The sequence below is a fragment of the Arachis ipaensis genome, chromosome B3 (genome assembly GCF_059453495.1).
Source record: "Arachis ipaensis isolate K30076 ecotype BB chromosome B3, ASM5945349v1, whole genome shotgun sequence".
Taxonomy (NCBI): Eukaryota; Viridiplantae; Streptophyta; class Magnoliopsida; order Fabales; family Fabaceae; genus Arachis; species Arachis ipaensis.
Genome location: NC_142438.1, coordinates 125647066 through 125668274, shown reverse-complemented (window position 1 = coordinate 125668274; position 21209 = coordinate 125647066). Strand labels below are relative to the sequence as shown.

General features: G+C 33.3%; 2 protein-coding genes across 4 annotated transcripts; both read left to right on the top strand.

Annotated features, from left to right (window-relative positions):
• The first annotated feature begins 6198 nt into the window (after window positions 1-6198).
• On the top strand, window positions 6199-13764 carry LOC107630990 (phosphatidylinositol 4-kinase beta 1). The gene is made up of 16 exons (XM_016334286.3): window positions 6199-8348; window positions 8446-8634; window positions 8780-8828; window positions 9031-9163; window positions 9276-9759; window positions 10010-10090; window positions 10177-10296; window positions 10522-10591; window positions 11325-11422; window positions 11508-11612; window positions 12082-12135; window positions 12261-12404; window positions 12487-12540; window positions 12633-12707; window positions 12804-12887; window positions 12963-13764. The coding sequence occupies exons 1-16, from the start codon at window positions 6873-6875 to the stop codon at window positions 13062-13064; spliced, it is 3318 nt and encodes a 1105-aa protein (XP_016189772.1). The 5' UTR covers window positions 6199-6872; the 3' UTR covers window positions 13065-13764.
• Window positions 13765-14829: 1065 nt separating this feature from the next.
• Window positions 14830-20846, top strand: LOC107634634 (NAC domain-containing protein 82-like). Of its 3 annotated transcripts, none has more exons than XM_016338054.3 (5): window positions 14830-15105; window positions 15920-16078; window positions 19379-19659; window positions 19823-20176; window positions 20524-20846. In XM_016338054.3, exons 2-5 carry the CDS (start codon window positions 15925-15927, stop codon window positions 20686-20688), a joined length of 954 nt encoding a protein of 317 aa, XP_016193540.1. In that variant the 5' UTR covers window positions 14830-15105; window positions 15920-15924; the 3' UTR covers window positions 20689-20846. The 3 variants fall into 3 exon arrangements, with proteins under 3 accessions (XP_016193540.1, XP_088365676.1, XP_016193542.1); XM_016338056.3 differs by lacking the exon at window positions 14830-15105 and adding an exon at window positions 15500-15620; XM_088509550.1 differs by lacking the exon at window positions 15920-16078 and having other exon boundaries at window positions 14942-15105.
• The last annotated feature ends 363 nt before the right edge of the window (window positions 20847-21209 follow it).

The window sequence follows — 21209 nt, the reverse complement described above, 5'->3', positions numbered from 1 at the left end:
GTGTCATCCATTGGAGATTGGGGTGGATATAAGGGTTCATTACTTGGGAGGAAAGGTTCATGATATGAGGGTGATTCATCATAATAAAGTTGTGGTGGTTCAACACTCTCCATCTTTTCTACTTGTTGCACAACACACTTCAATCCCTTGTTCTCAAGTTGAGATTCTTTAGCCATGAGAGCTTCGTGTGCTTTTCGGCTTTCCACTCACTCCAATTGATGAAGGGTTGCTTGAAATTGATCCAGTGTCTCCTTGAGACGATCCCTTGACTCTTGTTCCACTTGAATAACATGATTAGGGTCATATGGCTCTTGGGTCGATGGGTATGGGCAAGATGTATATGGAGGTGGTGGTTCTTGGGGGTAATTGTGTTGAAATTAGAGTGGTTCTATATATGGTTCATATGGCTCATAAGGTGGTTGGTATGGTGGATAAGGATTAAGATCATATGAGGGTGTTTGGTGGTAGGTGGCTTGTGAGTATGGTGGTTCAAAGCTATGTGGAAGAGGTGGTTCATAGGTATATGGTGGGGCTTGTTGGTAACTACAAGGGGTCCTCCATATCTATTGTTTTGATACGCACCTTGGAATGACTCTTGCTCATAGTAAGTTAGTGGAGGTTGTTGATTGTCACGAATAGGTCCACCATAACTATTATCTTGGTATGCATCATAGAATGGTTGTTGGTCATAGTGCATTGGAGGGGGTTGTTGCCAAGAAGGTTGATCAAATCCTTGTGGCTCCTCCCATCTTTGATTGTCCCAACCTTGATGCATGTTCGCATTGTAGCTTCCATTCTCTACATCATAATTTGAACCAAACTCGTAGCCAAAGGGATGAGAATTCATAGTAGCAAATAAAAATAAAAACTAATAAAGAATAATGAAACTAAACTCCTAAAACTAGAAACAACTAACAAAGAAACGTAAAAGCAAATTTATTCACAATATTCACAATAACCAATAATAAGGCACACATTTGCAATTCCCCGGCAACAGCGCCAAAAATTGATGGGGAAAAATCGTCAGTAAAGAATTTCACAAAAATAAGCGCGTTGTAAGTATAGATCTAAACCGACAATTAAACCTCAATCAAATTTAATTTGTTTGTCACTAAAGCAAACCCAATAAAAATAAACCGAAGTATTAAACCTCGAGTCGTCTCTCAAGGAATTGCAGGGAAGTGTAGTTATTATTGGTTATGAGATAATATATTTTTGGGTTTTTGAAATGTGGAACAAGGAATGTAAATAGCAAGGAAATAAAATAACAATTACGAAAAAGTCCTAGCAAGGTTTGATAATTGAAATTCCCATCCCATTATCATAGTCACTTGTGATGGTAATTACCTTTTGCTCTCACTTAGTTAACCTCTAACAATTGAAGGTAAGTCAAATGATCAATTCAACTTGAGATCACAAGTCCTAATCAAAGACTAGAGTTAGTGAAGCTCAAGCCAACTAGCAAGTTTCAATCACCAACCAACAAGAGACTTCGACAATTTAAGAGTCTCTAATTAATCAATCCAAGCTAAGAACATAAAAAGCTAATTTAGAATCCAACAAAGCATTTTATCAAACAATTGGAAGGCACAACATAAAAATATAGAAAACTAACAAGGAATATTAAATCTAAACAACCAATTGCAAACATCAATAATAACAAACGAAGAAAGGAACAATAATTATGAAATACCTCAAATTGCATTAAATAGAAAATAGAATCTAACATGAGAATTCATAAACTAAAGTGGCAACATAAAGTAATCAATAAGGGAGATAAATAAACTAGAATCCTAGAACAATTAAAAGTAGAAGAGAGACTAAATTGAAATAAGATAGAATTCAGAAATTGAAAAGGAATAAACTAAGAACCCTAAAACCTAGAGAGAGGAGAGAGCCTATCTCTTTAGAAAAATACATCTAAAACCTAAAATTATGTGAATGAAAGTTGTATCTATGATTCCCCCACTCTGTAGCATCTATTCTGTGTTTTCGGGCTTGGAACTGGGCCAAAAGGAGCCCAGAAATCACCCCCAGCGTCTTCTGTGTAATGCAGCATGTGGCTCTGTCACGCGTACGCGTCGCTGAATTTTCATAAGGTCATTATGGCAAATTGCAAATTATTTTGAAGCCCCGGATGTTAGCTTTCCAACGCAACTGGAACCGCCTCATTCGGACCTCTTTAACATCAATTATTAAATTTTAGTACGAAGAGGTCAGGATTGATAGCTTAGCAATTTCTTCAATTTCTTGTATTCCTTCCACTTTTACATGCTTCCTTTCTATCCTCTAAGCCATTCCAGCCCTATAAACCCTGAGAACACTTAACAAACATATCACGGCATCGAATGGTAATAAGAGAGGATTAAAATTAGCAAATTTAAGGCCAAAGAAGCATGTTTTCAATCATAGCACAAAATTAGGAAGGAAAATGTAAAGCATGCGAATTCTATGAATAAGTGTGAGAATAATAGATAAAATCCACTTAATTAAGCACAAGATAAACCCTAAATATAGGGTTTATCAATATACTTGTTTGTTAGTTTCACTACCGAAGTTATGGGTATAGTTCGGAATGAAATAACATCTTGAAAATACTCACAGGCAGCCCTGCTTCTTGCTTGGCCCAAAAAGCAATCTTAATTGATTGATCAACCTCAAGTTCAAGCTCGAAAAAGAAATTTTGATTCTTCTCTTTCATTCTTAATAAGTATTTCCAAATTCTTTTGCATCATCTAATTCCGAAACATTCGCACTTCTCTCGTAATGTAATTTTTCACATCTTTTTCAATAAAACTTAATTCATAATGACCCCCTGTTGTTGCGATAAATGATTGGTTAGTTTTTCTTGGTCTAATTCTGGCTTCCTCGTTATTCTCTATTGTACGTCGTACATACATGCTTAATTGCCTATGTTTTTTATGCATCTCTGCTTGATTTGGACAGCACGGATGTGAATGATGCAATACAACCTTCGAAATGATCCAAACATAAATATTCTTCAATATATGTATGTAAATTCTTGCAGGACAATTAAATCCAATTGAGGAATTTGTCTTCTCAGTTGGAGATATGTTCAATTTCTATTTTTCTCTCTGAAACATGTAATCAATTGTTTCTTATTTGTGCTTCAAATTTTCGTAGAAAAACCTGCAAGTTTAGAATCTTTGTAGAAATTTTCAACTTCTTCAAGCGTGTTAAAAGTCATCCCAACTTTTGGAACAAGCTGCTCATCAACATCGCACAGAAACTGAAAATAAATCGAAATCGGTGCAAAATAAACCATATTAAAAACTAAAATACATCGAAACGGAGGAGGAAACAGATTCATCAAAATAGTAGAATCAAATTCAGAACTGGTAAGTTACAATTAAATACAAACCATCAGCCATGCACAACAAATTTCAGAAAGAAAAACAAAATGATTCAACTTTAGAATCATAAACTACTACAAACTACATTAACTAGATTCAAACTACACCTCACCACTTGATTCGATTCAAAACAACAATATAATTCGTCTTGGTTCAATTGAAAGTCTTAAATACACCGAAAGGTTTCCAAAATACATCAATTTATAATCGAAATACACCGAAACGGGAGGAGAAAATAGATTCATCAAAATAATAGAATCAGATTCAGAACTGGTACATTACATTCATTTCAAACCATCAACCATGAACAACAATTTTTACAAAAAAAAAATATTATTATTCACCTACAGAATCATAAACTACTAACGGACAACATTAACTAGAATTGAACCACACCTCAGTCCCTTCATTCGATTCAAAACAATAATCCACTTCGCTTTGATTCAATTGACAGTCTGAGCTTGAATCATTCATTATCTTCGACAACAAAATAACCGTTCAAACCTAATTTTACACATTGATTTCAAAAACTTAAACGAAGAGCGTTGAACTTGAATGAAGAAAACGCAGAGAACGAAGAGAACATAGAGAAGGAGGAAAAAAAAGCAGAGACCGTAGAGATGGAATGAAACGTAGAAATGCAGAAAATTTGAAAAAAGATTTCGAGTAAACACCCAACCCGGTCCTTATCCATTTTCACGAAAGACAAAGCGATTCCTGTCAAAAAAAAAAGGGACACTTCGACCCTCAACCTTTTTATTTTGGGATAATATGATCCCTCTGTTAAAGGTCCGTTAAATAATAACAAAAATTAGTTTTGTAGAATTTTATTTGTATTTTGTGGAAAATTTTAAACCTTAACAAAATTCTTTTCAACAATATAACCAATTACTACCACTACTACCACTACCTTCTTCATCCTCATTATTATCACTTATACCTCTATTATTTTTATTGCTTTATCATCATCATTATCTCCTCTACCGTCATCATCACCAATACCAATATTATGAACATTAAAATTTTCTTCTTTTATTTCTTTTTTGATGTTATTTTTTTTCTTTAAAAGGTATTTGTACTACAATTATCTTTTTTTGCAGCATCATTTTCATCAATGATTTTTCTTGACTTAACCATCATTAGTGAAAAAATTTTTAAAAACAAATTTATTAATAGTTTGTGAGGTTTAAAGCCCCACAAAATACAAATAAAACTCTCATAAAACTAATTTTTGTTATTATTTAATGAATTTTTTAATAGAAGAATCGTATTATCCCAAAATAAAAAGGTTAAGGGTCGAAGTGTCCATTTTTCTAGAATAGAAATCGCTTTGTTCTTCATAAAAATGGACAAAGACCGGATTGAGTATTTACTCTTATTTTTTCCTTTTCATATTGTTAGGACAAGTTGGAGAATATTTTCCGGCAAGAATGGAGAGGTTGCTCTCCCACAAAAGAATCTGCCAGAGAACTACTTTTGCTTCTAATCCTACATCAGTTAAAGAGAAATATTCATAATCAAATCTCATTTTTTATTTAATAATTACCGTTAGCTTTTTTATTCATGAAAAGATTAATGTTGGCTTGAAGAATCAAGATCAACGTATGTACTATAGCAGTTCTTTTCTAACGTTGATTTCAATATCAATATTTAATAATTAGTTGTCTAAAATTATTTTGATACATATATGTTAAAGCTCATTGAAAAGATATTTATTATACTGTTACAGGGAAACCAGCTTGAAGGAATCAGTTGGTGGGCAACAGAAGAGGAGGATTTTCCCATGAGCTTAATGCCTTGTAGAGTAATGAAAGTGGATAATGAAAGAGTGACCGAATTTAGAAAAACAAATAGGGTAAAAAAATAAAATCAAAATTTTATAAATATTTTAATAATTAATTTATTTTATTATAATTTTTAATATATAAAATAATTAGTTTCATCTAAACCGTCCATTTATTTTTTTTAATGGTTAGGATAAAAAATTCTATTTGGACCATCAAGGTCCCAAATATACTTTCCAAATTCTCCATAAAAGAAACCTTAAAAGTGAAACATGCAAGAAAACGCTGCAGTCTGCAGAGATTGAAGTTTCTTTACCCCTAAAAATTTTGTTGCAACGAGCCTTCAGGAAATTCAGCCACATTATTAAAAGTAAAAGCGGAGAAAGAAAAGGACCTTGCGATTTGAAAAAAAGAAAAAACAATGCCTGCCGCCGAGAACTAACTCAAATTCAGGGGAAGCATGAAATACAGAATAAAGAAACCGAAGGCAAATTGAGAAGTGAAACGCATTCACCTGCTGCATTTTGATGCCCAAAGTGTACCGGGAATCAGCCTGGAGCGCCACAAGCGTTTTGCCGCCGCGGTGGTAACGGTGTCGGTGGCCGTACATTTTCGGGATATTAGAAATTCAGAATTTAGATGTGAAAAGTTTTTTACTCCAAAAATGAAAAGAGAGAAAAAAATCTGAAGAGCGAGCCAATGATGAAAGTTTTGGTCGTTAAGACCATAAAGAAGGAAGATGATGGTATGGAAGCCCAATAGGCGGGTATCAGGTCCATGGCCGAAAAAGGTCAGGGCATCAGGTCCAGAAAAAATCAATGCACCGACCAAACAAAAAGTGGCGGTGCTAATGGTCATGTAAAGCGGAAGCATAACGTCCGTGAAATCTAGGCCCAATTTTTTTTGGTGACTAATCTAGGCCCAATTATTTTATTTAAATTTAGCCCATTAATTTATATTTAGTTATTTACACGGTTGACCAAAATTAAAAAATAAAAAATAAAATTAATAAATACCACGCGCCATCTAGTGCGCATCTTACAGCTATGCGCATCTTAGCAGCTTTCAAGTTATTCACTTATTTTTGTGACAATTTTAATGTTCAAACAATCAAACTTCAAATTTAACTAGCACGTCACCTGCGTCGTCTTTCACACTCTGCAAAAAGCAACAACGACCACCACAGCCCCACCGCAACCACCGCCAGTCCCCTCTTCTAAAACGCTATCTTTTCCATTAAGCTGCCGAAAGACACAGATCATCCTCTGCTACCTCCTCCGATCCGATTCCACGCTGCTTCACACTCACCAGAATCAAAATTCACATTCTCCTCGCTGCTTTGGAATCTTCCTTACCTCCATTTCCAAGTTTAGTTCTGTTGCAAGAAGAGTTCCCTGGTTGCTTCATCTCTAGCTTCTGTTTTTGTTGCTCTTGGTCTAATCCATAAGAAGCGACTTGCCGCTCTGTAGTTGCATGATTGGGCATAAGAAGTTCTGATCAGTTTCTTGGTACTCGGGTTCTGTGATAGGCACCTGAGGTAGACAACTGGTGAGAGCTGTATCCTCGTTTTATGTAGGATTAGGGTTTTGGGCGAAGGTTTAAGCGGATTTAAGGGTTTATATGGGAAGGGTAGAAGTAGAAGTAGCATGCTTTTGTTGTTTTGAATCCGATCCAATTGAAATTAGGGTTTCCCTTTTATGACAGTAAATTGAGAATGGTGAGGCTACTCGGGTTCATTCGTGGTTTTGATGAGCCCAGGGAAATCACGTCGAGGTCGAACCTCACCGGTGAGTCAAGTGAAAACGGCTGGCTCATCAGGTTCTTTGACTCGGATTTCTTCTGTGAGTGGATTGCTGTTAGCTACTTGTACAAGCATGATCACGCCGGGGTGCGTGATTATCTCTGTAATAGAATGTATACTCTTCCCTTGCAGGGGATTGAGAGTTATTTGTTCCAAGTATGTTACATGATGATACACAAGCCCAGTCCCTCCTTGGATAAGTTTGTCATAGATGTGTGCGCCAAGTCGCTTAAGATTGCTTTGAAGGTGCATTGGTTCTTGTTGGCCGAGCTTGAGGATTCTGATGACAATGAAGGGATTAGTAGGGTTATAGAGAAGTGCCAGATTGCAGCCACCTTGATGGGCGAGTGGCCTCCCTTGATTCGCCCTCAAACCGAGACTCCGAGTTCTGGAGGCAAGTTGAATAGGTTACTGTCTTCGAAATCTCGCTTTTTGTCTCTGACATCCTCCCCGCCATCACAGAAGTCTTTATCGTTCTCACCTCCTTCGGGGAACATTGTGCAAGAGGATGGCAATCCTCTATCCCCTGATGAGAACAAGATATTTAAGAAGCTTATTCCAAGTCCAAAGTTTAGAGATGCTTTGCGTTTTAGGAAGTCAGTGGATAAAGACAATAATGATTCTGAAAAGGATGGGTTTTTCAAGAGACTTCTAAAAGATAGCAAAGGTGAGGACGAGCTAGGCCAGAAAATACGAGATGCATTTTCTTTTCGGAAGTCATCTGAAAAAGATGACGAAGACTCTGAAAAGGATAATTTTTTTAAAAGGTTATTAAGCAGTAGGGATAGTAAGGGTGACGAAGAAGACTCTGAAAAGGATGGTTTCCTTCGAAGACTATTGAGGGATAGAGGCGAGGATGAGGATTTGACCTCAAGTTCTGAGGGATTTTTTAAGAGATTGTTTCGTGATAGCAAGAATGATTCTGAGGATGGAACTCACACTAAAACAATTGAAGATGCAGAGAAAGAGGGGCTTTTCCGAAAGTTTTTCCGGGAGAAATCTGAAGATAGAAAGGAGGGGAGTGATAGAAATGACGGAGTTGCTAATTCTGAAGAGAAATGTGTCAAACCTGTGGAAGAAGATGAAAAAGAAGGGTTTATCAGGAAGTTTTTCAAGGATAGATTTGAGGACAGGAAAGATACAAACGATAAAACTGAAGAGGGCACTGCCAATGGTGAGGAAGAAGAGCTTTTCGAGTTTTCCTTGTTCAAAAGACTGTTTCGGGTGCACCCAGAAGATGCTAAACGTAGTCCCGCCAATGAAAATGGCAATAAAGGTGGCTTGTTTGAGAGTAGTCCAGGTACAGAGAATTTTTTTCGCAAATTATTTAAAGATCGTGACCGATCAATAGAAGATTCAGAGTTACTGGGATCAAAGAAGCAGAAAGAGGTTTGTTGAATAGTTGTTTATAAATTATCATTTGGTTTAGTTCCAGACATATTTCATTATTATGTCTCATTTCGGGGTTATCATATTACTTTGGCAGAAGCATCCTGGATCACCAAAGCAACAAAATGAAAAATCAACCACAAAGCCCCCACTACCATTTAGTGCATCTCAGTTTCGCAAAGGAGCTTACCATGATTCACTGGAGTTTGTGCAATCATTATGTGAGACATCATATGGCTTAGTGGATGTATTTCCTATTGAAGATCGAAAAAGTGCTCTGCGTGAGGTTTTTTTCTTACATTTTTATTCAATGCCTTCTAGTTTCTTCATCTAATTTTTATAGAGATTCAAATATGTTTGTATTCTAGATATGTCCTTGATCCTTTTCCATTTCAATGTTTCTGACACATTTTTTGTTATTATGTTTCTAGTCACTTGTAGAGATCAATTTACATGTAACAGATGCTCAGAACAATGGAGGTAATCCTTAACTACATGTGTTATATATCTGAAGTTCACCTCATGCTTTGGATTTTTCTATTTGTAGTTGTTTTCAGTCGAAGGTTAAATTTATTTCCAAGACGTGGCAATTAAGTTACATTGCTTCCCTTTGCTTACTATATATGTATATCTCAACTATCTTCTTACATCTATATGAATCTTGCTTGTCATATGTTCCTAGGAGTATGTTTTCCGTTGGGAAAGGGCATGTATCGTGTGCTGCATATACCTGAAGATGAAGCTGTTCTCTTGAATTCTAGAGAGAAGGCACCTTACCTAATCTGTGTTGAAGTTTTGAGATGTGAAATTCCAAGGTATTACTTGTACTTGGATAATACTATTCAGCATTGTAAAAATAGTAAATAGTAAAGTAAATTGAAAAACATATTTTTATATATTCCTCTCTCTCTCAATTATTTGCTGTAGCAATTCCAAGGAGGCATCTAGCTCCCAGAAACTTTCCCAAGGTGGAATTCCTTTGGCAAATGGAGATGCTCTATTGCACAAGCCACCCCCTTGGGCTTATCCATTACGGACAGCACAAGAAGCATATCGAAATAGCAACGATAGGATGTCAAGATCTACTGCTCAAGCAATTGATCAGGCAATGACCCATGTACCCGAGTCAAAAAATAAATTTGTTAGTGTGAATCTTTCTGTGGAGAAACAATTACCTCGACAGACAGAGAAGACTGAATTGGCTAAACTACCTGGAAGTAGTCGAAATATTGCTTCAATTCACAGAAAGGGTGTACAGGGAAAAGCAGGACATGACAGTGATTTGGAATGGGTACGAGTAGTCTTGACAGCTGATCCTGGGGTTAGATTGGAAGATATTGAGGATCAAGCACCACCTCGGAGGAAGGAACATCGCCGTGTTCCAAGTACAATTGCAATAGAGGAAGTAAAGGTGAGCTTTTATGTTGTTTTTAGAGTTATTAGTGCCACCATTTACAATACTTTTGTCTAAGCACCTACCAAGAGCCTTGATTTGGTGTCAGAATTGGCAAAGGTGAATTGTGTTGCCATATATGATTAGTTGTTATGTTTGCGCAGCCTATAATGAAAGAAACAAATGGTTGGCAAAGTCCACCTTAATATTTTTTTTTTATCATAATTATGAGAAAATGTTATGATATCAACATTTGAATCTTTGGCAGGCTGCGGCAGCAAAAGGTGAAGCACCTCTTGGACTCCCTTTGAGAAGTTCTGGTCAAGATTCATCTGATGCACAACCAAGTGTAAGACATTGTTGTTAAGGTTTTGTTTCAATTATTTGACATTAGCAACATGTAGTTGTCATATATGACTTGATTCATCCTAACAGGCTAATGGAATTACTCCCAAAGCCAGTGACGCCTTATCTGGTGAACTTTGGGAGGTGAAGAAAGAGAGAATACGCAAAGCTTCCGAAAATGGGAAGTTACCTGGTTGGGATCTGCGATCTGTAAGTGCATTTTTCAACCAAAGTAATTTGCTTCATATGTACACATGAACTCAATCATAAATAACAACTGTAAAATATTTATGTATTACATAAAAATGATGTACAACCTATGATTATGTAAAGCGTGGTTGTTTTTTTGTTATTTCTTCACTTTTTCAGTTTGGAATATGTGCTTTATATACCAATCGTTTGTGCATTACAGTACAATTTTTGCATTTCCCATAGGTTATTGTAAAGAGTGGTGATGATTGTAGACAGGAACATCTGGCTGTTCAACTTATTTCTCACTTCTATGGTAGGTGATCTCTCAGATCTTCCCTACATCCCTACCCCTCCTTCATGTTTATAGTTTAATTTTCTTGTTCCATTTTGTTCCTATATTGCAATCTTCCAATTTTGGTAAATCCATTTCTCAATTGATGTTCAAATTGTGAGCATTTCCCAAACTGCACCTCAAAGTAATAAATACTAAGGAAAGAGAAAATATCAAGATATTTAAACAGCAAAATTCCTGACCAAGGCATTTTTTCATTTTCTTTCCCTTTAGTTAGTTACCTACCATTTTTAGGCTGGAGGAAGATTTATTGGTATTTGAAACACCAGAACAGGTTTTTACTCTGTTCTAGCAAACAAACAACCTTTGCGACAACCATACCATAGAAAAGACTTATATCTTGATTTCGTTTTTCAAGGCTTAGTTGTTAGCTTATTAGTTATTGCAATGCTTTTGTTTGATTCATATAGTTGACTTCCTTTAGTGAACAAGACTTCTGTTGTTGACTTTGTCAAAAGTCAAAACAGGTCAGTGTAAACTCGTGTAAGCTCCTCTTATACAATAAATGATATCAGTTTGTAGATATCAGCTGAAGTTCCATTGTAGTAACTTAACACCCTCTAACTTGGTGATAATTGCTCGAGATGAGATCTTATTTTTAGCTCATTCTCATTAAGTTTGAACTAAGATGCTGAGTCTTGTCTGGGTGTGTTCATAACATGTTGCTTAATAAATTGCTGGATTTTGTTGCCAGATATTTTCCAAGAAGCTGGACTACCTCTTTGGTTGCGCCCTTATGAAGTTTTATGTACTTCTTCGTATACAGCTCTTATTGAAACGATTCCAGATACGGTATTTCTCAGCTTACACCACTTTAAATCTGTTAAAATGTATTAACTTTTTGTCTTCATTATTAAAAGAATTTGTGCTTTTTTAGGCTTCTCTACATTCAATCAAAAGTAGACATCCCAACATCTCAAGTTTGCGTGAATTCTTCAATGCCAAGTATCAAGAAAATTCTCCAAGTTTCAAACTTGCCCAGGTAATTTACAGATGCAATTACAATAATGTTGCTGTTGACAGAAATTGTCTATCTTATGATTTTTAATGCCTTCTTAATTAGGTTTCATTACTATATATCATGTTTTGTTTTGTATGTCCCTTTCGCTCTCTCATTTTGTAACACTAAATTCACATTTTCTTGAAAAGGTTGATGTTTTTGTTTCGAGAACCAATTGTTTTGGTTGGTTATTTAGCAGTACTCCTATCCTTCCTCCCGCGATGTATTTTAACTAAACGACATGAAAAAGTTGCCTCGTTGCACAATCAAGTAAAGGAAAATGGACCATGATTAAAATTATCACTTAAGTTCTTGTAAATTTGTAATCCTTGGCATAAACTGTTTCTTCGTCATTTTATTGATTCTAACTTGTTTGATGCACCTTGTTGTGTTAAAAATAGAGATGATTCCCTTTCCTTTTTTACCTTGATAGTATATTTGTTTGTTTCAGAGGAACTTTGTTGAGAGTATGGCTGGGTATTCCCTTGTGTGCTACCTATTACAGGTTTGAAGCCCCTTGGTGACTGGTCCTTGTCTTATTTCAATGAGAGTTTTAGCAATATTTTGCAGTTTATTGTTATCAAAATTGTATTCTTTCTATTTCTCATTTATGCCCTTTTCCCTATTCAGGTGAAGGATAGGCATAATGGAAACCTTTTATTGGATGAAGAAGGTCACATCATACATATTGATTTTGGCTTCATGCTTTCCAACTCACCTGGTGGTGTTAATTTTGAAAGTGCACCTTTCAAGTTAACCCGAGAGCTTCTTGAGGTAAACTTATATTATATCTATTTCATTGGGTATTAGATTCTATAACATTGTTCACAAATTCACAATAATATAATTGTGCTAGGTCATGGACTCTGATGCTGAAGGTGTTCCAAGCGAGTTCTTTGATTACTTCAAGGTGCTAATGAAACTAATCTTTTGAGAAACTTCAAATTGCATATGCTATTGTTAGCTCTAAATTTGTCTGCTTGCTTTGTCATGTTACCCCAGGTTTTATGCATTCAAGGGTTCCTTACTTGCCGCAAGCATGCTGAGCGAATTATTCTTCTTGTCGAGATGTTGCAGGTAATATAAATGTTAGCTTCATTCAGTAATACTCCCAATTCATATTGGGTTTGTACTTTTTTCATTCTTAAAAAATTCCGCTTATGTTGGAATCAGGACTCAGGCTTTCCATGCTTTAAAGGCGGTGCAAGAACAATACAGAACTTACGAAAGCGATTTCATCTGAGTTTAACAGAAGAGGTTCCAATAATAACATTTCTTTTGTAATTACAGTGTTTTGGATGTGATTTTAACCTTTTTTTTTCCTTCTGGCAGCAATGTGTCTCCTTGGTGCTTTCACTTATTAGCAGTAGTCTGGATGCGTGGAGGACACGGCAGTATGATTATTACCAGAAAGTTTTGAATGGAATATTGTGAGATAATAGGTTAATAATGATCACTTGCTTGTTCCATTTTTAACCAAGCTTGCACAGCTGGTGTGTCAATTGATGCTCAGTGGAGACACTTTTGAGGTTTTTGACAGAGCGAAGGATAATAGGTGGTGGCATGCAGCAACCTCTTTTCTCCTGATAGGAGGAAGATTCTAAGAACCAAAATACGTTAACAGTACACCAGGCCAAATTTGCTGAATCCTGGGTCTTTTATATTATCTTTTCTTTCATTACATCTTCATGTGCATGAAGCTGCTACTTGGAGAAAGAAGCTGCATGAGCCTCCTAAGCGTTTGGATAGTACACAGTGTACAGATATTTTTGGGGAATAGAACGGATTCACGTTGGATGTTGAGACTGCTACCTGGTGCAATTACGGATTCATGCAGAGTCAGATGCAGGGCCGGCACACTCTTCTGCATGACCCTTTCATGGAAGAAATCGTGGGCAGGTCTTCGGTGTTGGGCAACTACTCTGTTATTTTTGGTAATGATCTTAGCTGTTCAACGCATCTGTCTTCCCAGATTTGATTCTTCAATACTTCACTCCGGAAAATTGTAATTGAAATTTGTTAATGATGTTGCTGCATTGTTTGCAATATTTAATTTTAAAATGGAAACTAAATTGGTGAAATATATGTAAATGATATTATAATGTGATATACATTAATATGGTTTTCATGCAAATTGCCCAGGGATTTGTATTTGCATTGTCTGTCTGTCCTATTCCCCCTTCTCTCTTTCTAACTCAGGCTAACACCAACACTACTGAGAAATGTGGAATTGGGAACTCATACATCCACCCATCTCTCTTATGTAAAAAGAATAAAATAAAATTAAAATTAAAAAAACTTACTTGCCCAGTTCTTCCATGTTACTCATTTTCTCCTCTTCAATGACATTATATATACCAAAACCAAACTACTCACAAGCATGGTGCCTTTAATGTAAGCAGCAAAGAATAAATACAAATTTAACCTTCATGTTTTGTCGACTTCCATGCACAAGATATTGGAGGCTTTTGAGAAAAAAAAAAAAAGTCTTGAACCATGGCTCTAGGGTAATAACATTGGCAGTGTTGGTACTTGGTAGTAAGAGTATGGTTTAATTATATGGGTGAAGTTCAACCGGTGAACTTGAGTACTTTTTGACCAAAAAAAAGAACTTGAGTACTTGACAAATCCGTTGGGATTTTAGATGAAAAGAGGTGTAAATAAAAAATGCTTCAGCTAGAAAGTTAATAAAAAAAAATGCTTCAGCTAGAAAGTTGACAAATAAGTCTAAGCCAAATCGTTTAATCAGGTAAGGATTAAACATTAAATAAACATATAGTTTAATCATTCTGTTGGTCTCTATAATTTTGCGAAATTTTCAATTAGGTTCTTAAATTTTTTTTTTTAATTGGATATTTATACCAATTTTTTTTTCAATTAAGTCCCTTTTTATAGTAATTGTCTTAATTTTATAGGGACCCAAATAAAAAAATTGGTATAGAGACCCAAATAAAAGAAAAAAAATATAGAGACTCAATTGAAAAAATATTTTGGTACGAAGACTCAATTAAAAAGAAAAAAAGTATAGGAACTTAGTTAAAAATTTCGCAAAATTATAGAAACCAACCCATTAATTAAAGCTAAACATATAAAATTATAATAAAAATCAATAGAAAAAAAAAAAAAGAAAATAACTGACCCTCTTGAATTTCACGCGAGGGGGTTTCCCAAAAGGCTAATCAGTAGCCCAAATTATCTTATTCTCAATAGAAAGAAAACTAGAAAAGAAAAAGCTCTGTTCATAGTTACTGAGTTGTGTTCTCGCCAGCACCTCCTCCCATGGCTTCTTCACTCCCTCAAAGGTGAAAGTGTTTCTCGCCTTCCACACATTCCAGCACAGTATCGCTACTAAAAGGGTCTCTCTGCTTTCATTCTGTCTTCGTCCAAAGTCTGTCTTCGTTTCCCACCACCATTCGTGAAACTGTTCCGTTGCTGTGGAAGGGAGCTGCTGATCAGGTGGCTATTGGAAAAAAAGGTAAACTCCTCGATACCCAGACAGAAGCCACATCATATTTTATTTATTTATTATATTATTTTACAAAGCAAAACAAATACATCCATCATTGATGAAGTTGAACAAGTCAATTTTAAAATTAATAGACTTATTTATCTTTTATTCTTTTATTTAGAAGTTCTGAATTTGAAATAGATTTTTATTTTTTTTAATTATTGCTATTTTTTATAGTATTAAAAATATTAAAATTAGTTGATGGAAAATTGAAATTGGTTACACAGGTATACTTATACTAACTAGTCTTAAATATAAGAAACATTTAAATTTAATAAGAGATATTCTAATCAATTTTTTTTCTAAATTAAAAATTAAAAACTCAACACAAATAAAAGTATTTAACTGTTTACTCTAATCTGTGATACTTAGCGCAAGATCCTTTCCTTTTTACACAACTAGATACTTTAAAGTTCAAACTACAACATAAAAACCAACAACCCACTTCTTCTCAGTTTTCTTATTGGAGCCAACACCAACGGGTAATCCTATTTTCCATTCTTCTTCTGTCCTTTCCCGTTTTTTTCTTTTTTTTTTTTCTTTTACATATATCAATTGTGATTCTCCTCTTTTATCAATTTTGTTTCGCACTATCTCCATCATTATTACCCTTCACAATTCATCTTGTTATTAATCTTGACTACCCTCCCTCCTTTGTGAGGCACAGCAGACTCTGTTCTTCTCCCATAGTCTTAGGATTTATGATTGTTCTCTCGTCTAAAATCAGGATTTAGAATTTAAAAATTAAAATTTGACCTTTTTTTATATTGACAAATTATAGATTATATGGAGAAAGGAAAATTAAGTCCAGGATTTCATTTCAATCCCACTGATGTAGAGCTTCTAAAGTATTTTCTGAAGAGGAAAGTGACCGGCAAAAAGCTACCCAATGTAATTGCTGAGATTAACGTTTATCAGTATTGTCCCTGGGACCTCCGAGGTTAGAACTAAGCGCATCTCTTTGTCTTTGGCTGTGTTTGGTTTAGCATTGGTAAAGAGAAAAGTGTCTTTTAAATTTCTTTAACGCTTTTATTTTGTGTTTGATTATTATTTCTTCTCTTTTGAATGCAGATGTGATTTTACATTTTAAACCCATTTTTATGTGAAAAAAAATTATTTTCAAAAACACTTTATTTCAACTTTAATCTTCTGAGTGCGTTTTTTTTGTTTAAGATGAATTGGGCCCAACTCTTGGTGAACTTCTATAATTTTATAGAGTTCGCCCAATCCTCTAGCGAATTTTATCCAAATTCTCTCTAAAAATTTGACCGAGAACAAAATTAAAATTTCTAAGTCATTATTATTGTTTCCAATAATATAGAAGAATAGACAAAAGTACACACAACAAGCCAAAAATGACTTTTCAATGTCGCCGGTGCTAATGGCATAAGCCATGTTTAACCAGGATTTTTCTATTATGAAAATAAGTAGTGAGGCTTGGTTTGGTAAAACTTTTACTTTTTGAAAGTAATTTATGAAAATTGTCGTTTAAAAGACAGCTTTTAGCTGCAGGCGTTTGGTAAAATCAAATTAAAAGTAACTTTTAATAAGCACAAGCACCACAATTATGTGTGTGTTTAGATTAGGGTTTATAAACGAGAGTTTGCATAAAATTGATTTTGCAAATTTGATTTTGATGAAAAGTAAGTTTGTGTTAAAGTAATTTATGTTTGTCAATTTTTATATCAAAATGGATTATCATAAAATAAATGTTGTTTGGATTACACACTTAAAATCACTTTTAGATAAAAAATTACTAAAATAAACTATCAACTTAAATAATTTTTGTATATTATCTTACCATTTTAATTTAGATATTTGAATAGATCTTATTAATTAATTTTATAATAAAATTAGTATTTACATACTAAAATAAAAATAGCATATAAAAATTGGCAAAATATATTTTTAATTAAAATTAACAAAATATAAATTTTAGAGAATACTAAAAATAATAAAAAATTAAATATTCACCTGGGCAGAAATAAATCAAAAAAATTTTGATGATGCTTTTTATATAATATATTTTTAGTACTCTTAGTACTCTTTTTTAGTATGCTATAATTTATTATTATTATTATTATTTACGATTAATTTTTTGTTTAATTTACTTTACCTAATGGAATCAATAAATCATATTATAAAAGTAAAAATAATTTTAATACAAAAAAGAGTGTTTATATAAATAGAAATAATAAGAATTCTATAAATAATACAATAATATGCATAAAGGATAAAGTTGGTAAGAAGTAAATAAAGGTTGAGTGATAATGGCTAAAAGCCCGTTGATGAAAAGCAGAAGCTCAAAATTGTTGCTTCTTGTAAACGTGATTTTGAATGCAAAATCACTTATACGTTCATGGTAAAAAATTTGCCAAACTAAAAATTGAAGCTAGAAGCTTAAACGGGATTCTTCTCTTCTAACGCGTTTGCCAAACACACCCTATGTTTGGTAAAACAGTTTTTAAAACTTAAAAAAATTATAATAAATATATTTATAACGAAAAATAATTTATTTTTTCAAATTCTTTAAAATTTTATATAATATTTTAAAATAAAAAATTCATAATAAACATAAATATAATAAATAAACTCTTTTATTTTTTAACTTTAAAATTTTATATAAGTATCATAAAAATTTATTTTATCCTAAACATCATTAAAAATACTAAATTACCTAATTCAAATTTTAGACTAAGTCATCCTCTTCACATTTCAAAGAACAGATAAATTTGTGAAGAGTAGATTGAGAAATAAAAAATATATAGAAAAATGTAACACTAATTCTCTAATACTCCATAAACTTCCATTGTATACGTTGTACAAATATTTCATTGACTCCTCATACTTTTCCTAGCGGAAAATATGTGTAGAAAAATAAATAAAATTTGATAAGTACAAGCTAGCTTTGAAAGCTCCCGCTTAGGTGTTTTCAAAAGCATCCCTAACTTTTAAAAGCCGCAAGCACAAGCACAAGCACTTGGACTTTTTAATTTACCAAAATGAGGTGTTTGTGCTTTTTAAAAACACAAGCACCTCTTGAAAAAATTTTACCAAATTCAGCCTGAATCTGGTGTAGGCGAATTGTATATAAATTATAGAGTTTTCAGAGGTGCAAAATAATTATATTTTTAGGAATGGTTTTAGGACAATAATTATTTTTTAAAATTCATTTCAGAAAAAACCCAATCTTTCATGTATATAATTTTATTTTTTTTTATCGAATTTTTATTGTTTTTTGTGTATAAGTTCTCTTCTTCTATTTTTTATTATATTTATTTTTGTTTTTTATGAAAATTTTTTATTTTTTGTTTAGTTTTGTTAAAATTTGTAATTGTAATTCTTATATACTATATTTATTATTTTAATTTTGTTATAGTATGAATTATTGATCCTACTAAAAAAAATTAAGGTAAATAAAAAAAATAAAGTTATAAGTTGTAAAATTTTATAGTCTAAAATAATACTAAATAAAAGAGTACTAAAAAAATTATGAATAATATAAGTTAATAAAATATATTTTGATATATTATTTCTGTTTTTGATATGAAATATATTTTGTCAAAATTTATATGTTATTTTTAATTTAATAAGTAAATATTAATTTTTATTATAAAATTAATTAATAAGATTTATTTAAATATTTAAAAAAAATAATAAAATAATTATTTAAATTTATGTTTTTTAATAATTTTTTATCTAAAAATAATTTTAAGTAAATAATCTAAACAACATTTAGTTTATTACAATTTATTTTGATATAAAAGTTGTTAAATATAAACTAAGTTAACACCATCTCACTTTTAATAAAAATCAATTTTATATAAATTTCTATTTACAAATTTTAATTCAAACACACACAAAATTGCAAAGAAAAAAATATTGAAATGAAAGAAGATGTGAGTGCTGCAAAGACATTCTCTTTTTACATAAAAATATATCTTTGGTATAGAAAACTGTTTTTGAAATAAATTAAAATAATTCATTATTAACATCTTTATATACATAGATCTATTTTTTTGAATTTAAATTGTCTAAATCATAAGCCTTCAAACAAATGCATATCGATTACTGCATGTAGATCGCCCAAACAAATGTGTTGAAATGCATAAGAATTTAAATTATATCACTTCTTATATAAATTTTTTTAATTAATTTGTAACTTACATGTTTGCTGAAACAAAAAATAAATAAATAAATAAATAAAATAAATAAACGGTTTTTGTTTATTTATTTCCAGGTAAGTCACATCTGAAAAGTGGGGATTTGGAGTGGTACTTCTTCTGTGCAAGAGGAAAAAAATATGGAATTGGGTCGAAGACGAACCGTGCTATAAAGAATGGGTACTGGAAAGCTACTGGTATGGACAAAGCTATTGTTCAGCATGATAAGCAAACTGTGGGGATGATGAAAATCCTTGTTTTCCACACTGGTAAAGCGCCTCATGGGACCCCAACCGATTGGGTTATGCATGAGTATAGGCTTCAAGATAAAGACCTTACTGACAAAGGAATTGCTCAGGTGATCACCAATCAATTGTTTCTTAAGAAGATATTTGCAGCTTGTATTTGTCTAATTTTGCTGTTTGTCTTAACAACATTCTTAACATTGTTTGTTTACTTATACATCTAGTGACCATTGTGAATGTATTTTAATTAGTTCTCCTGATTTATTTTCATGGCAGGACTCCTATGTTATCTGTAAGGTGTTCCGAAAGGAGGGTCATGGCCCACGGACACGGAGCGGTGCACAATATAGGAAACCATTTAATGAAGAAGATTGGGATGATGATGATCATCACGTTGTTGAGGAGGGGGGAACCCCTTCAACTGCTTTGGTTGCGCCGGTTTCCATTCAGTCTACGACATTCGATGGCTCTTCTTACATGAAGCCAACTTCTGTTTCATGTGAGTCGGGACCTGTGGCTACTTCTCCTGTCCCATCAACTCCTTCTTCAGATGCAAGCATTCACACGGTTAATAATGTTAATAATTCAACAGTGACTGATCTATCCAAAGACGAAAAAACAGTACCTGAGGTATGTAATCTGGTCTTCTTTCTCGTGTGGTTGCTTTTACCTTCTTTTAGGAAATACTTTTTAAATTTTAGTGACTTATTTTGGATATTATTTCCAATCTTCTTTAGTCCTCCATTGCTGGTATAATCCCCTCAAAATTCGATTGTTTTTAAGCTCTTCCTATTAATAAGTATATTTGAGTTTGCAGTATAAATTAAGTTTGATGGTAGGTGAAAAATGAAAGATTCAATTGAAGGGCTTGTGATCTCATCAAATTTGTCTTATAATATGTTTGCACAATTTTTTTATTCATATTGAAGTATGTTGTGAATCTTGAGGACTAACATAAGTTTGATGTTTGTGATCAGGAAAATATTGCTGCCGGTGACCTCTTGAGTAAGTTTTTTGAGGGTTTGGAAGACCTTGAGTCTGAATACACTCCAAATGGAGTGGGCTTGGATGACTTTTCCCCACATGGAATAAACTATGATGACTTGAGGCACTTGGACTTGATTGATCTCAATTTCCTATAGTTCTACTTCTAGCAGCCTTACAATCTAAAAGTTGTAGATTTTTGTTTAGATTTAAAAGTTATTTTTTCATTTTGTACATATCTCATTTTGTAAAAGTCTAATTTGTTGTTTATATTACATATTTTTTGGTTCAGATCACAGGTTCTATCATATTTTTTTATTTTATTCTTTTCCTATGCTATACATAAAACACACCTAAAGATAGCGATTTATGGCCAGACTCCCATGCACATATAATACAAGCAACTATACCACGATTTATGTGCTCAGGAGATTAATCCCAGCTTTAACCCAACTATATTTGCTTTCTACTTGGTTCATTGTAGGAGGTCCATTGCCTCTTCCTGTCCTTTTTTTTTTTTTTTTTTGGACGTGTCCTCTTCCTGTCCTTGAAATTGCTAATACTAGGGGCGTTTGTGGTTCGGCCCGCCTGAAGACCCAGTTCTGCCCAAAATATTTTATGGGCTAATATAACGTGATTTTATTGATTTAGGGCTAGATAAAAGTCTTAAAAATTGACT